We start from the raw sequence: 15,500 nt of genomic DNA, 5'->3' as shown, positions 1-15,500 counted from the left end.
GAGGGGGGTAGACAGGTTGAGGCGGTTAATGTCCCGGCGGCAGTTGGAAATGAAGAGGTCGAGGGCAGGTAATAGGCCAGCGCGGGGTGTCCAGGTGGATGCAGTGTGTTGAAGGTGGGCGAAGGGGTCCTCGGAAGGTGGGCGGGAGTCCTGATTGTGAAAGTTAACTCAGAGGCGGAGGCGACGAAAGAATTGTTCGACGTCACGGCGTGTATTAAATTCATTGAAGCGTGGACGGAGGGGGATGAAGGTGAGTCCTTTGCTGAGGACTGATCGTACGTCCTCAGTGAGGGGGAGGTCTGGGGGGATGGTGAAAACTCGGCAGGGCTGGGAGCTGGGATCGGTGAAAACCTGCTGAGCGGCGAATTTTTCTCAGAACAACATGGTTTGATAGGGTGGACATTGGACATAAGGGATGCTGTAGGACAGTGTAGGTGCTTAATACAGTGAGTTTGGCAAAATCTGGCGAGATCATGCAGTGACGAACCCTCCAAAAAACTCAACACAACCGGCACTTAGGCAAAAAAATGCAACTCATATGATAAACCATGCTGTGCGAACAATACAGTGGTCGAGTTGTCAGAAGTGGATTGTTTGACAAAATATCAGTTATCAAGAACAAAGAGAAAACAGATGTAGTACAGCAATTAAGTTAAAACTACATGAATTATCTTGCCTTATACAACCAACTCAGGATATTTCCCAAAGGAGTATAATACGTGTCTTGTGGCTGACGGAAAGATTGTCTTTGGCTCATATTTTCATTTCCTAAATAAAATCAGCAGCTCTCTAATCTTTTGTTGCAAACTTCATTTATGAAATTGAGATTGTAACCTTGTTTCATGTAAAGGCAGCTTTGATCGGTTCCTTAACTCCCTGATAGAATATTTCATTGATTGAATTATGGAGGCTTCCAGAGGATTGTCTGTGGAAAGTGTACACTTTTATTTGATGACTTTTCTAAGTTATGCATTTTAGTAGCTGCTCCATCGTGACTTTCCTGACACCAAAGGTCTAGGCTAGGAGTCAAAGCCTGTAATATGGATTGCAAAGTGTAGTAAGAGTCTGATAAATGGGAAAGTAGCAAATAAGCTTGTCTTCGGTTTGCGTTTGAGAAGATGAGATCGGGGAGATAAGAAATCACACATTTTTTAAGATTTGAAAAAAATGATTGAGACCAGCTCTGTTGTAACAAATCTGCATGCCAATGCAGCAGCACAGGAACAAAATAAATGTATGAATTTATATTTTTATTTGAGGGGAGTTTTAAAGTTAATGGTATTTCTGCTGTGGACCAGATGCAATGTAGATTGGACTTAAAAATTTAAACAGGTTGCTGAAAATACTCAGTGTACAACAAACTTTATATAATACAGTTGTGCACAAGGTGGGTTATTACATTTGAATCTTAATAGTATTGCTCTAAACTATTGTTGTAAAGCAAAAATGGTGAACGTTTCTAATCAAGCCATACGTTTTACTAAATCTTTCATTTAATGCATTTTGTTCATCTGATGTTGCTGTCAACATTAAACTTAACTTGATTGAACAACTGAAAAATCAAGATAAAAATCATTAGCATTGATTGCAGATCAGTAAGGACGTTTTAGTCTTTCTCCCAGGTATAATCCTGTGTTAATATTTGAACAATATCCCGGTCAACAACATTAACCTATATTTCCAGGTTTATTCACTGCCTCCTGGCTTGCTCTGTAATAATTATAATTATTCAAGTGGATAACATTACACAATAGGGTTGCCAACTCTCCTTTGGCATATTCCTGGAGGTTTCATCACTTTCAATTCCTAGTTTAACAGCTTTTTTTTTAACCGAAACCTAACTTGTTATAACTAGTAAACAAAAGCATTCAAATTCATTCATTCTTTCTTTAATAGCCCCCGTTTCCACAGGGTTACCCAGGATTTTTATTCTTAATTTATCAGAGACTCCGCGGCAATCCAAGAAGATTGGCAACCCAGTGCGCAATGGGCCACGCTGTCGTCTGCACTCCCCACCTCACGTGGTGTTCAAGAGACCTCCTGTGCAACACTGTCACTAACTGTCCTGTCGTCCCAATGGGGGAGACAGGTCCACGTTGAGGAGGCTTTAGTGGATAGAGGCAGGGGCGTTGTGTGGTGTCAACCCAGTGCAGGAAGGGGCCAGCCTGTTTCTATGGGAAATGGTGGAGTAATTCCTGCTCTTATCTGTCGAGAAAAGGGCTATCACTTAACAATGGAAATAGAAAGCTATGTCAGCACTGACAGAATCGAAGCCATAGCCTGGACCTCATGTCTAATCCTAATTCCATATTTAGTTAGATGTGAAAAAAGGTTTCTTTGAATAGAGCTTATACTCCAGCAACCCCGTCTTTAATAATGTAGTTCACCCAGTCTCCTCCAAGACTGCTCACCCAACAACAAATGATTCTGCCTCAGAAGAAAATAACGGCAAAACTGCTAACCTATTCCTTACTCATGTTGGGACTGGAATGTGATATACAAATGAAGCAAGGGTGAAGTGAGGAATGACTCTTTTTCACAGACTGAGTGATTAGGGTGTGGAATGCACTGCCTGGAAATGTAGTGGAGGCAGGTTCAATTGAAGCAGTCAAGAGGGACATTGGATGTTTATTTGGATAGAAATGGTGTGCAGAGATATGGAGTAAAGGTAAGACATTGGCACGAGGTTACAGAACCGATGCAGGCACAATTGGCCAAATAGCCTCCTTCACTGCCATAATAATTCTGTGATTCAGGAAGTAACCTATTCTCTCCTAAGAGTACAGTGAGGTCCTATTATCCTCCTGGTTGTCCCCATCAAAAGAGGTTGTACAAGTTAACTTGACACCAGGCTAGGAGGAAGTCATCTGTAATTTTAACTACAAAACCTCCAATATCCAAGAAGCTTCCCTCATAATCCTTAAACAACAGCCTTATTGTGGAATGGTACAGCAGAGGAGCAGGTCAGAGGAGCATCATCCTGGGCTTGTTCTTTGAAAGAGCACAAAATAAAGGGTGTCTCATTTATGAAGGAAATAAGGAGGAAATTCTGCTATCAGAGGGTGTGCATATTTGAATTCTTTTCATGACTGAGCAGCAGAGGCTGGGTCATTGCATACATTCAGGGCGACATTGGACAGCTTTTTGACTATCATGTGTGTTAACAGTTATTGGAATAGCCAGGATGGGTAAGTTCAGCTGCAATCAGGTCAGCCATCATAAAAAACACAGTGCTGGAGAACACCTGTGGAGAGAGAAACAAAATTCCGAATCCAGTTTAGCTCTTTTTTCGGAGTTTTCTTTAATCAGGTCCCCCACGATCTTATTACATGGCACAGCAAGCTTGATGGTTAAATGGTTTACTTGCTCCTGTGGAGTTAATACTTGAAATTTTATTCGTGAGTTGGGGAACTTGCAAAGAGGAGATGACCTCATCTTGGCCAGCTATGACCCCAATGGCACCATTTTTCAGCAGTTAGTTGCCAATGAGGCTGTCAGTTTCATTAAACATGACATCTCCACAAAGTTACACTCTCACCCATTCTCCTATAACTCCCCTAATGAGTACGCAAAGTTTTCGATTCATCATCTGAAGATTTGCGAAATTGGTCAAGAATATGACTGGTGCCTCACAGTTTCTCAGTTGGAGAAATAAAAAAAGTTTACTGAGAGCAGAGAATCACTAACATATTACATGTGATACCTGATGAATAATTAACTTACTATTGTGTCAGAAGGACTATTGGCTGCTCTCCTGTTAGACAGAAACACCTTGTGGTGACTTTAACCTGGGGGTCACCACACCTCAGGCAAGGGGCAACGTTGAGAAGACAGACCCTTTGTGGCAGCCTCAGCCAGTTTGTGTAGTATTTAACCGGCTCTTCTGCTGTCCAAATTGTAAGGCAACCAGTTGAGCTCGCTGACCTTATTTATGTATCTGTTTGAATACGGCAGGAACTAATCGGTTTCTCTTCAAGTTTTTATCTAAGGCGATATACAAGCTCCACTCATAAGAGGACATCCCACCCAAGATCTTTTAGTTTACTAAGGAGTAGGTTTTGTCAGGGGGCTTTGGGAGCTTATTTGTTAGGAGACCTCTTGTGACACAAAGTCAATGTCTCTCCCTCTTGGCCAGCAGACCTGGGTTCAAGTCCCATTTGTCTTGGAGTTGTGTTATCACATGTTAGTTTTCAAAAAAGTTCCTTTGGAGTCTCAAACCAGGGGACACAGTCACAGGATGTGGGATAGACCATTTCAGACTGAGATGAGGAAAGATTCCTTCATTCAAAGCATAGGAGACCAGTGGAACTCTCTATCACAGAGGACGTGGAGGCCAAGTCACTGAGTACATTCAAGAAAGAGATTTTTAGATTTTAAAAGTATCAAGAGGTATGGGGAGAAAGCGGGACTATGACCTTGGAATAGAGGATCACCGTTACCATAATATACAGCAGCACAGGCTAAAAGGGCTGGTCTGGCTCCTAGTTTCCATGTTTTTATGTTTCCATGTCTGATGGATAACTTTGAGGCAACTTTTCTTTTTAATAGACTTCTCTCTAAGGAACACAAACAACTTATGTCACTGCATTGACATTTTCATTTCGAGCAAGATTCGCAAATGTGACAAGGTACAGCTTCAATTTAATTTTCTGATAACGTCCCCAATCTGTTTATGTGGGGCAGATTTCTGCCTGTGGCTGGCACATATGCCCTACCACCTCTTTCTCTCTCTCTCTCTCTCTCTCCCCAGAGGATTTACTGACAGGTTCCGAAGTAAATCAAAGCCAATTGTTTTTCCATTAAGGTAGCGAACCTTCTTAAGAATAGCTAAGAAATGGAATGGTCATGCGAGGTAAAGCTGTTTTAATCTAAGAGCTTTTGGATTAAGAGGATCGTACAATGGAAAGGAAGTACAGCTTGAAATAAATATTTTCATCAGCTACATATAGCTTTCATAAGCTCAATTTCCGGAGACGGAATGCTTCAATATCAAAAGCTGTATCTCTACTGATATTACAATTAGAACACATGCCTAGTTAGAGCAGTCTGAATAGATTCAGACAGTAAATTGCAATACAGCGAGCAGAAAACAATAATAGTTTGGGTCATCATTCCAACATATATTTCAGAAATCTACACTGTGTTATTCATTGAATTTTACAGCACGGTAAGAGATCATTTGGATCATTGCATCTCTGACAGCACTCTAAAGGAACACTCCAGAGCCTATTCTCCACATCCTTTCAAAATTATTTTCCTAACATTTCTCTGCTTCCCCTTTGAAAGTAACGAGTTCTCATTGCATATGTCTTAATAAATCTCTTTTGCATCATCTTCGTTGCCTTGACACCCTACCTAAAGTAGGGCAGCCAAAGCAAATCTTTAACCATGACAGAATTTGTATTGCTGTGGAATTACTCCTTTTTTATCTGTAGTGGGGAGATGTTACCCAAGCCGTTCATTATCTATTGTCATTGATCATTGATTAGAGAAGGTGCTGGTTGGTTTTCTCTTTAAACCATAGATGTGTCGCAGCATTGGCTGACCCCACAATGACGGTAAGCTTACTTGAGCCACTGCCAATAGGGAATCAAATTTATTTGAGTTTGTGAACTGAGGTGAATCTGGATGTATTTGCTGATTTCATGCCAGCGCTTTTACAGAACTGTTTAATTACCCAATATCAACGCTAGATATACATGATGATTGATACACATTCAATTGTAATCTCCACCTCTGGTGACTCAGTACTTATGTCTAGGCTTGAGTATTGCTCTCTGGCCTATGAACTGGCTCATCATGGAAGGTGTGGTTGTGGGAACTCTATTATTACTTAAGCTTGGCATTCCTGAACACTATTCCCAGTTGAATTAGTTGCTTCATGATGTCCTATGTGAAAAGGAAGGTATCTATCTTTATTATTGCGGAATTTCCTTGAACAGCCAGCCATTATTCACTATCTCAGCTTGTTCACAACAAATAATGAGAGAATGGCTGCCACCAGTTCAGGGGAGAAACAACTGAATGTCAGAAATAATTTAAAAAAACTGCCATTCCACTATTCTGTTTTGAGTTATCCATTCACAGGTATTCAATAATGATACCAAAATAATGGAATCTGAAATAGGAAGGAATTGATATCTAAATATTTTTGCATTAATCTTGATTGGGATATTGGTTCGTCTTCAGGGCTGGCATATCAACAGCCTATTTTTCAGACAGTTGGCAAAGGAACTTGGAGCATTCAGTTCAGAATCGCTGACAGCCCACTACTGCTGAAGACAAATTTAACCCCCATTTTGCTTGGACATTGTGCAATTACCATAGGACATAGGGGCAAAAGTAGGCCATTCAGCCAATCAAGTCTGCTCTGTCATTCGATGTCATTGTAATCCTCAACGTCATTTTCCTGCCTTGTCCACATAACCCTTGATTCCTTCACTAATTACAAATGTGTCTATCTCAACCTGAATACACACAACACCTTAGCCTCAAAAGGACTCTGCAGTAAAGAATTCCACAGCTTCACCGTCCTCTGAGAGTAAAAATTCCTCCTCATTTCTGCCCTAACTGGGCGACCCCTCAGTCTGAGATTATGCCCTCTGGTAGTGAACATGCCCATAAGAAGAAGCACTCACCTAGCATCTATACTGCCCCCAAAGAATCTTGAATATTTCAACAAGATCATCCTTAAGTTTCAAAGCTACAATGAATGCAGCCCAACCTACTCAAATTCTCCTCATAAGGAAAATCCTCCCATATCCAGGATCAAGCTGCTCTGGATTGCTTCCAATGTCAGTATATCTTTCCAAACTGTCCACAGTATTCCAGATGTGGTCTGACTTCGGCAGGTGTGGCGGCAATCTGTGGAAAAAGAGTTAATGCACTGAGTCTAACATGACTCTTCTTCAGACTTCAGTTCTGAGGCAGAGTCATATCAAACTTGAAACGTTAACTCTGCTTCTCTCTCCATAGGTACTGCTGTATCTGCTGAGTTTCTCCAGCACTTTGCTTTGAGAGGTTAACTAGTGCCTTTATAATTTCAGCAAGACCTTCTGACTTTTAGACTCCATTCCCTTTGAAATTGCATTTAACATTCCATTTAACTTCCTTATTACTTGTTGAGTTTATGTACTTGTTTTTTTGTGATTTATATGAAAGGACCACCAAAACCCTCTGCACTGCAGATTTCTCCAGTCTTTCTCCATTTAACTAATATTCAGCTTGTCTCTTCTTCCTACCAAAGTGCATAACCTCACATTGTCTCACACTCTATTCTATCTGCCAAGTTTTGCCTGGTTACTTCAGCTGTCTATATTCCTCTGTAAACTTATATTTTCACACCGATCAATTGTCATTGAATTAGAATTACTACTGGAAGGAAGAAGTCCATTTGACCCATTACTTCGTGACAAGTATTATTCTAGTAATTCACTTCTGCTGGCTTTATACCTGCAGCCACAAATTTATTTCAATCAAATGTCCATCCAATTTGCATGTGAAATCATTAATTAGCTCTGCTTTCTTGTGGGCAGCAAGTTCCCGGTGATTAGCATTTTCTGTGCAAAAAGCATTCTTCCATGCACCCCCACTTGCCCACTGCATCAAATCTATGTTTAGCTGCTCCTTGTACCCATCAGCTAATGGGAACAGCTTTTCTTTGCCGACATTATTGAAGCCTATTCCAAGCCTATGCACCTCTCAGCCTCCTTTCCTGTTAATTGTTTGAGTGTGTTTGAGAACCTGGCTCTCTATTCAGATAGCAGTACCTATTTATTCTGGAGTATTATTTTTTAGAGCGTGGGGAGCCAATAAGCAGTGGGAGGAAGCATCTGGACAGTGTTCCATAGTAATTCAAAAATAAAAGTCTGACACAATAACAATAGTTTATATTGCCAATGTAGCTCACTGCAAAACAGGAATAGAGAGGGTGCTGTGCATAGTTAGTAGATCATTTAGTGTGCAATTATCAATATGGAATTAATTTATTTCCTGATAATTTCAGTTATCTTAATAATACATTCTGATACTATTGGATATCTTTATAACCCCTGACAACAGAATGAAAGCATCTTACATTTATACAGTACTTTTCAAGCCTTCAGGGAGTGCTTCACAATAAATTCAAAACTTTTGGATTGCAGTCTGGCAGCGAGAAAGAGTGGGAAGGCAGAAGGCAGAGATAAATCACTGCAGCAAATTGCCCAGAAATGTGGACAAATCCACTGGAGAGGTCCATGGCTCAAGCCTTGGAAATGAGAACAGGAGAAAAGCCATTACATCTTCATCTCCTTTACGACCTTCACTCGTGGTTTTGCAACAAACCTACATCAACTTGGCATTCCATAGAGTGGGTCTCATGACACAAACTGTATTACAAATGCAGAAAAAGGTGAACATGTCAAACAGATAGATTTATTCCTTCGAAGATTAGAGACATCCAAGGCAATCTCACACAGTGCCAGTAGATATAGTCGAGGAGATTTGAGTTGATTGTCAATATTCTACAGAGAGCGCTTACTTCAACAAGATTCTACAAGCTATATTTTAATTTGAAAATATCACATAAAATTAATTCTCCAGCAAAAATCTAAGTGACCCCTTTGTATTTCTAACCATCCCCTTAAAAGCATTTGGGCCAGAAGAAGTGGTCTCCATTTGCAGTGTCAATTATTAAGTTAAAAATCACACAACACCAGGTTATAGTTAAACAGGTTTATTTGGAACTTGTTGGACGATAACCTGGTGTTGTGTGATTTTAACTTTGTCCACCCCAGTCTAACACCGGCACCTCCAAGTCAATTATTAAGAGTGGTTTACAAATTCCTGAAAGCAGCATTCTGGAAAAGACTTATTTATAAATTCAGCTTGTCCTTATCAGGGATCTGATATTTGTTGGTTTGATATGCATTTCAGTTTTCTGTAAAATAGAACCTAGGTGATTGTATGGGCTGTCAGAACATATTAAAACTCAGCGAGAGTTCATACCTTCAGCAGAAGGAGGAAAATGTGTGTTGTTATTGAGTTGAACACATTGATTTGCTGCATGTAAACAAAAGTAATCCTAAAATAAAAGTCTGACACGATAACTGTAGTTTATGTTGCCAATGTGGCTCACTGCAAAACGGGAATAGAGAGAGTGCTGCACATAGTTTTTAGATCATTTAACGGACCTGCACACACAAGATAATAAGTTGCTTCTCTAGGTAAAGTGATTATTTACTTTTGTCTTCTGATATATGTTGTATCAGTGTAATATGCTCACAATGCAGAATTGATTTTATAAGCGACAGCCTCTAATAAGCTTCATTTTCCACCTCTTTCGCACAGGATCCTTTATGATGGTTAACACCTCTGGACAACAGCTAGGACAAAAAGCCCATCTGCTGCTGTCGAAACTGAAAGAGAATGACACACACTGCATCGATTTCCATTACTTTTTATCTGCCAAGGACGGGGCCAACTCTGGGTTACTAAACGTTTACGTGAAGGTCAATGATGGTCCCCTGGGGAAGCCAATCTGGAATGTGTCTGGAATGACAACAAGAAGCTGGAACAGAGCCGAGTTGGCCATCAGTACTTTTTGGCCCAATTTCTATCAGGTACTCCACACTCAATATTCATCTGTCCTTCCTGGGATTTCTTAACTGACTGCCAAATACAGGTTGACTCTTTACCATCTATTGCTAAATTGTAGAAAATTTTGATAAATTGCATGTATACTCTCTCATATACTACATCTACCTCTCTAGAAGGGAGCCAAAGCTGAATTTGACTTCCCTGTGTGTGAGAAAGAGTAAAATGTCTCACTGCTACTTACTGCACAGTAACCCCTGATTCTGGCTGCAGGAATATTTACCTGGAGTTAAAGGACCTTCCTTCACCCAGAGAGTAGTAGACCTGTGGAATTCTCTGCTGCAGAAAGTAGTTGAGGCCAGACATTAAACATTGTCAACAAATTATTAGATATAGTACTTAACGGCTGGAGGGTATTAGGTGAAAGTGAGAAGACTGAGTTGGGTGATCGGCCATGACCATGTTGAATGGCGGAACAGTCTCAAAGGGCTGAATGTCCAACTGCTGCTGTTATTTTCTGCGTTTCTGTGAATCTCCAGCCCCTCACTGTTTACGCTTTACCTGAATGATGGCCATCTGTGTGACGAACTGAAGAACTGGTGTTTCTTTGAATTTGAGCCTAGCGTGATGGATTACCTTTGGAAAGGGAGAATGTGGAAAAGAAAACAATGTCTTGGATGCGTTCAGAAGTATAATGATCTGTCAGAATTCAGATCGTGTACATCATCCTCCTCAGTGTCATCCTCACACTGTTTGACATCCATCCAATCTGTCATAGTCCATTGTGTTGTGGTGGTTGCTTAAAATGAATTGTACGACTAAGCTTGCAAACATAACTGCTCTTTTAACTAATCTTTATTAAGCATTGAATAACAACAGCTTGAAAAATACACAATCTAGTAGTAAGGCAATCAGAGATTCTCGATGATTTTTAAATTGTTTGAGAGCTGGGTATGGCCTATTAACACATTTTCAGCTAACACACGCAATAGTCATTTTTCTTAGTCCATTCTGAGAAGCTCTTTGAGTGTTTGTGCACCTGCTGTGTGAGTTGATTAGAGTCTCATTTACAGTGGGAAGGGAAACACACATTACAGAGTTTCTTTCACGGACAACATTTAGAGGTGCCACATTGTGAAAAAACATAACTCTGAGTCCATCTGCTGATGAGGAAGTAGATGCTGCTAGCTTGTTTTTGTTGCTTTCAATTTCCTGCAATTCAATAAATTGCAAAATAATAGATACAACATCTCCCTGACGTGACTGCAATTTGCCCTGTATACTGGTGAGAAGAGTCAGTCTTGAGAACAAATATTCACTCAATGCAAGTGAACTGCTCCTGTTACGTGAGAACACTTCTGAATATTTGTGAGAAGTAAAATTATTTGGAATTTGCGCTGTTAGTACAGTTGCTAATTTAATTTCCTATTGTTTTGGGATCTTTGGTCTGATGACCAATAGAGGATGAGAGTAGTGATGGTGTCCCTTTTACCCAGTTTTTGATGAGATACTGCTGTTTTAGCTCTTTCTCAGTCTTTGTGTCAATCTGAGCATTGAATATAATGCTCTTGAGCACCTCCATGTGGTCAATCGCAGAATAACATAAAGAAATATTGAATTTACATTGAGTGTACAACACGGAAATAGGCCTTTTGGCACAATTGGTGTTGATTCTTCACGCAATTGTCTTCCCACATCTCTTCATCTAACCCTATCAACACATCACTCTGATCCCTTCGCTATCATACCTTTAGTTAGCTTCACCTTAAATGCATTGATGGAAACGTTCGTTTGATGGTACAGAACTTGAGTATTGCTGGGGAAAGGTGATTTTGTCAAAGATTTCTATCTTGCATTCACTAGAATTTCCAATTAATACCATTGTAAAAGGAAAGCAGTATTTGTATTGTGTGAAAGGACAGTGCTGATTGGTAGGTGAGTAGACTCTAATTAGTCCAGGATTTACCATCAGGAATGCACCAGTTAATGGTGATTGACAGTACCCTACCACTGGGATTACCCTAGCTGCAAACAGATCTGTTCCCATCTGGTGTTGTTAATACATGCTGACCTGTGGGCAGTTCATCACATGGGATCCTTAATCAAACACAAAATGTACCTATTGATGGACTGGACCTTGAGCAGTGGATATGTTTGCTACAAACCATCCTCTTGACCTTGCTTCTGACCCCATTGCCTTACATCCTTGAAACCCACAATGTGAAAACACCCAATCCTTTCACTTAGCTTGCTTACTGCGCTTCTACCCACAGCCATGGCCTCCTCAGTTTGGCCAGCAGTGCTCACTGGGTGGAGCTTCCATTACCGAGGATGTTGAATCTAGGCAAAGGTCACTAGTCGCCCCATCTATTCCTGATTGGCATGTGATTTGGTAGGCCTTCCCAGGATGAGATAGAGTATTTCCCTTGCCTGGCACTTCTGCTGTTAATGAGGAACTCCCCTCACACCGAAATTTAAGGCAAAGGGCAGAAGGTTTCGTGGAGATGGGAGGGAAACCCTTTTTGTCCACTTAATGCCTGTAAGAGTGGCATTGGCGGAAACTCTCATGACATTTCAGAAATATTGAGATGTGCACTTATGATGCTAAGGCCCACAGGGCTATGGGGCAAGTGCTGGAAAATGGGATTGGAATATTTATGTGCTTGTTTTTTGACCAGCACGTTTGTGTGCTGTAGATGTCTATGACACTCTGAAACATGGCCCCAACAAGATTCTGCCCACAATGTCAGGCTTACTTAGCAAAGGGTTGTCAACCCATCTATTTTTCTCATGGATGTCGTCCATTTAAAGCAGACTGAGGAGTGGGCAATGGGACACTTTCTCCGCAATTAATCAGACAGCAATTGTCCTGCACCAGCCAGCAGGTATGACACAATTACTGAGTGACTATTTATTGAGGACTGTTTCTGACCCCACTCTCCACGTTAACACTCCCTGTTCAAGTATGTTCACTTTAACAAGATCAGAACTAAATATTCATTATAAATAGTTCAAATTACATTCACAACGGGTTTCAGGCATATTAAAGGCCAGGCACTGTGGGCTCACCTCCAAGAATAATCAAAACTTCTGAAGCCAAAAGTGTAAACCAAGGACAAAGCTACTCAGAGGTATGACTCAATGACTCGATAATGGCAATACAATGTACTATCATACGTTTACATGGCAGATACAATTGAGAAGACAATTTAAGCTGTCTTAGGGAATTCATCCAGAAAGACATTACAATAATTCCATCATGCCATCTAACTGCTTCTGAAATATTTCCATTGTCTACTCTAGATGTCAGTCACTTTATGAGTGAGGACTTGCTGACATCAGTTCTAAACTTACCTTTCAATAATTTGAACTCATATCCCCTTGTCTTACTCTCACAGTTTGTTTGGAAATAATTCTCCAGCTACATCTTGACTATCGCCTCGAACTCTTTCACCACTAATGTCTTGTGTCAATATCTCAAGCTGCTACCCTATCACCATCCTGTACAACATAGACAGCACCATTTCGGACTAATTAGGTATTTCTTTCACCATCCTATTACCTGAGTTGATTTTTGTTCTGTGGTAATTATGTAGGTTGAATGTCAAAGAGTGATGAAGTGTTTATCCCCAGTGTTGTGCAGTTCTTTGACAGTAATCTTTGGTGGTAACATTCTTTGTCTTCCCTCGGTTTGATGGAGAGGAAGGTGCCCTGGATCATGCAGTTTTCTTTCTCTGCCCACTTACCCTTTGCTGGTATCTTTTATTTTGGGAGCTGGCTATCTGCTGTGACCTGTGTAAACCCTCTTGGTCAATCATAGGCAACTCCTCATGGTCAATGACCATGGGCACCTCCTCATGATGGAGAAAGTGAGGACTGCAGATGCTGGAGATCACAGCTAAAAATGTGTTGCTGGAAAAACGCAGCAGGTCAGGCAGCATCCAAGGAGCAGGAGAATCGACGTTTCGGGCATGAAGAAGGGCTCATGCCCGAAACGTCGATTCTCCTGCTCCTTGGATGCTGCCTGACCTGCTGCGCTTTTCCAGCAACACATTTTCAGCACCTCGTCATGATGTCAGGATGACAACTGATCCTCCATTTGGAGGTAGGCTTTCCTTTTTTTATCAGAACAAAAACTTCTTAACACTTCCCAAACACTGAATTCATGATGGGGTAGTGTGGCGCCTGATATATCTTTTGCAAAAGGCTTGTTACTACAGTGCTGTAACACAGGTTTGGTGCTGCATGGGTTTCAAAGGGGACCCCAGTTTCCACCAGCCAGGAGCTATTCTTCTACAAAGGACAGAACTGAACATATTGACTTATTTCCTACTTTGTTTTATAATTCTGCACCTTACCGGAATAATTGAATTCAATTTTCTCAGTTGCCTGATGGAAGGATTTGATCTGATGACCTCCAGTGGTTAATGTAAATTAGAAACAGTTAGGGGTCCTGCAGCAAAGACTGAGACAACTGCAAAATGTAGTATGGCCGGATTCATAATGGAATGATAGTCGACGTTACATTAATTCCATTTTGACTTGTGAGACCGAGCAAAACTCATTTGCGACATTGCTCCTTGCACTAACGTGGTTGCCTGACTGCCCAAAATCAGAACAAATTGCACAAAGTCTTTAGCTAGAGAATTGCAATATATTCTTCACTTCTGTAAGGGGTATTAATGGCAAATAAAGACTTGTCCCTGGGGAAAGTGAATAATAGTAGATCAAAGCTGAAAATCGGGCTGTGAAAAGCTATTAACTTGCCAGAACCTTGTATATTTCAACATGAGCTTGAGGTCAATTGTCTGGATGTTAAACCTTGCTTTTTAGTTCCAGGCTGTTGATGCTATTCTTAATACTGATTTTTTTTCCCCACTGTTCAGTTAACACCCTGCAGCACGCCAACTTTTTATGGGTTTAGCAAAGCTACAAATATATGATTAGCAGGGTTACGGATATGAGCTAGGGCGCATAATTAGAACATTGTGCTGTTTGATATTAACTGCCTTTGACAGAAACGATCTCCTCTGAAGTTAAGAAAAGGGTGGTTTGTTCTACTAATTGATGCTTCACCAGCGAGTGGCATCACCATTACAGCGTTTGGAAATATGGCAAGGCAGATTTGACTTGTTTTACTGAGGCAGAGAGAACAAGGCATCTGCGTGAGCCAACTATCGCTTCGTTTCCTGGTTAGATTAGATTCCCCACAGAGTGGAAACAGGCCTTTTTGCCCAACAAGTCCACACCGGCCCTCCAAAGAGTAACCCACCCAGACCCATTTCCCTCTGACTAATGCACCTCACACTATGGGCAGGGAGAATGTGCAAACTCCAAACAGACAATCGCTCAAGGCTGGAATTGAACCTGGGACCCTGGTGCTGTGAGGTAGTAGTGCGAACCACTGAACCACCGTACTGCCCACAGGGTTTTATTAGTTGCTTGATAGTTTGCAGGCTAAAAAAATGCACGTTGCTTTTTACTAATAACTTGGTGAGAGTACAATTTTGCTCAGGCATCTCCTGACCAATAAAGTTGTCAAATATTTTCTAAGAAGATTTTAACTAACAAAAGAATGACTTATGCCTACGATTTGTTTCATTGTATTCTGCAATAATCTCACTGTTTAACAAGTAGTCCCTGCAAACCTCTCTAACTGGCTGATTTTTAAGTGCATTTCAGGTCTGCCCTATGTCCAGCAAGGTCCTGTGTAAAATGGAAAAATATTCACTTGTTCATTACGTTTTTTCTAAAATAGTCAATCGACCTTTGAAAATTTCAGACTTCGATTTGCAGTATTTCAAAACAAGTGTTATCTTTCAAAAAAAAAGTTTCCAAAATTTCTGGCATCTTAGACACTGAGCAGGAATAGAAGCTGCCAGTCACCATGGAGTTATTTCCTGACGACAAACAACGATTTCTCA

General features: G+C 40.8%; 1 protein-coding gene across 5 annotated transcripts in view; it reads left to right on the top strand.

Annotated features, from left to right (window-relative positions):
• LOC122548881 (receptor-type tyrosine-protein phosphatase mu-like) overlaps positions 1-15,500 on the top strand; it is a 701,186-nt gene that overhangs the window by 100,414 nt on the left and 585,272 nt on the right. For all 5 annotated transcript variants that reach the window (XM_043687785.1, XM_043687784.1, XM_043687783.1 and 2 more), the window contains exon 2: positions 9,331-9,602. In XM_043687785.1, the coding sequence (XP_043543720.1) occupies positions 9,331-9,602 (272 nt within the window). The remainder of the gene's footprint in view (positions 1-9,330; positions 9,603-15,500) is intronic.

The sequence above is a fragment of the Chiloscyllium plagiosum genome, chromosome 4, assembly GCF_004010195.1.
Source record: "Chiloscyllium plagiosum isolate BGI_BamShark_2017 chromosome 4, ASM401019v2, whole genome shotgun sequence".
Taxonomy (NCBI): domain Eukaryota; kingdom Metazoa; phylum Chordata; class Chondrichthyes; order Orectolobiformes; family Hemiscylliidae; genus Chiloscyllium; species Chiloscyllium plagiosum.
This window is presented reverse-complemented; position numbering and strand designations above follow the sequence as displayed.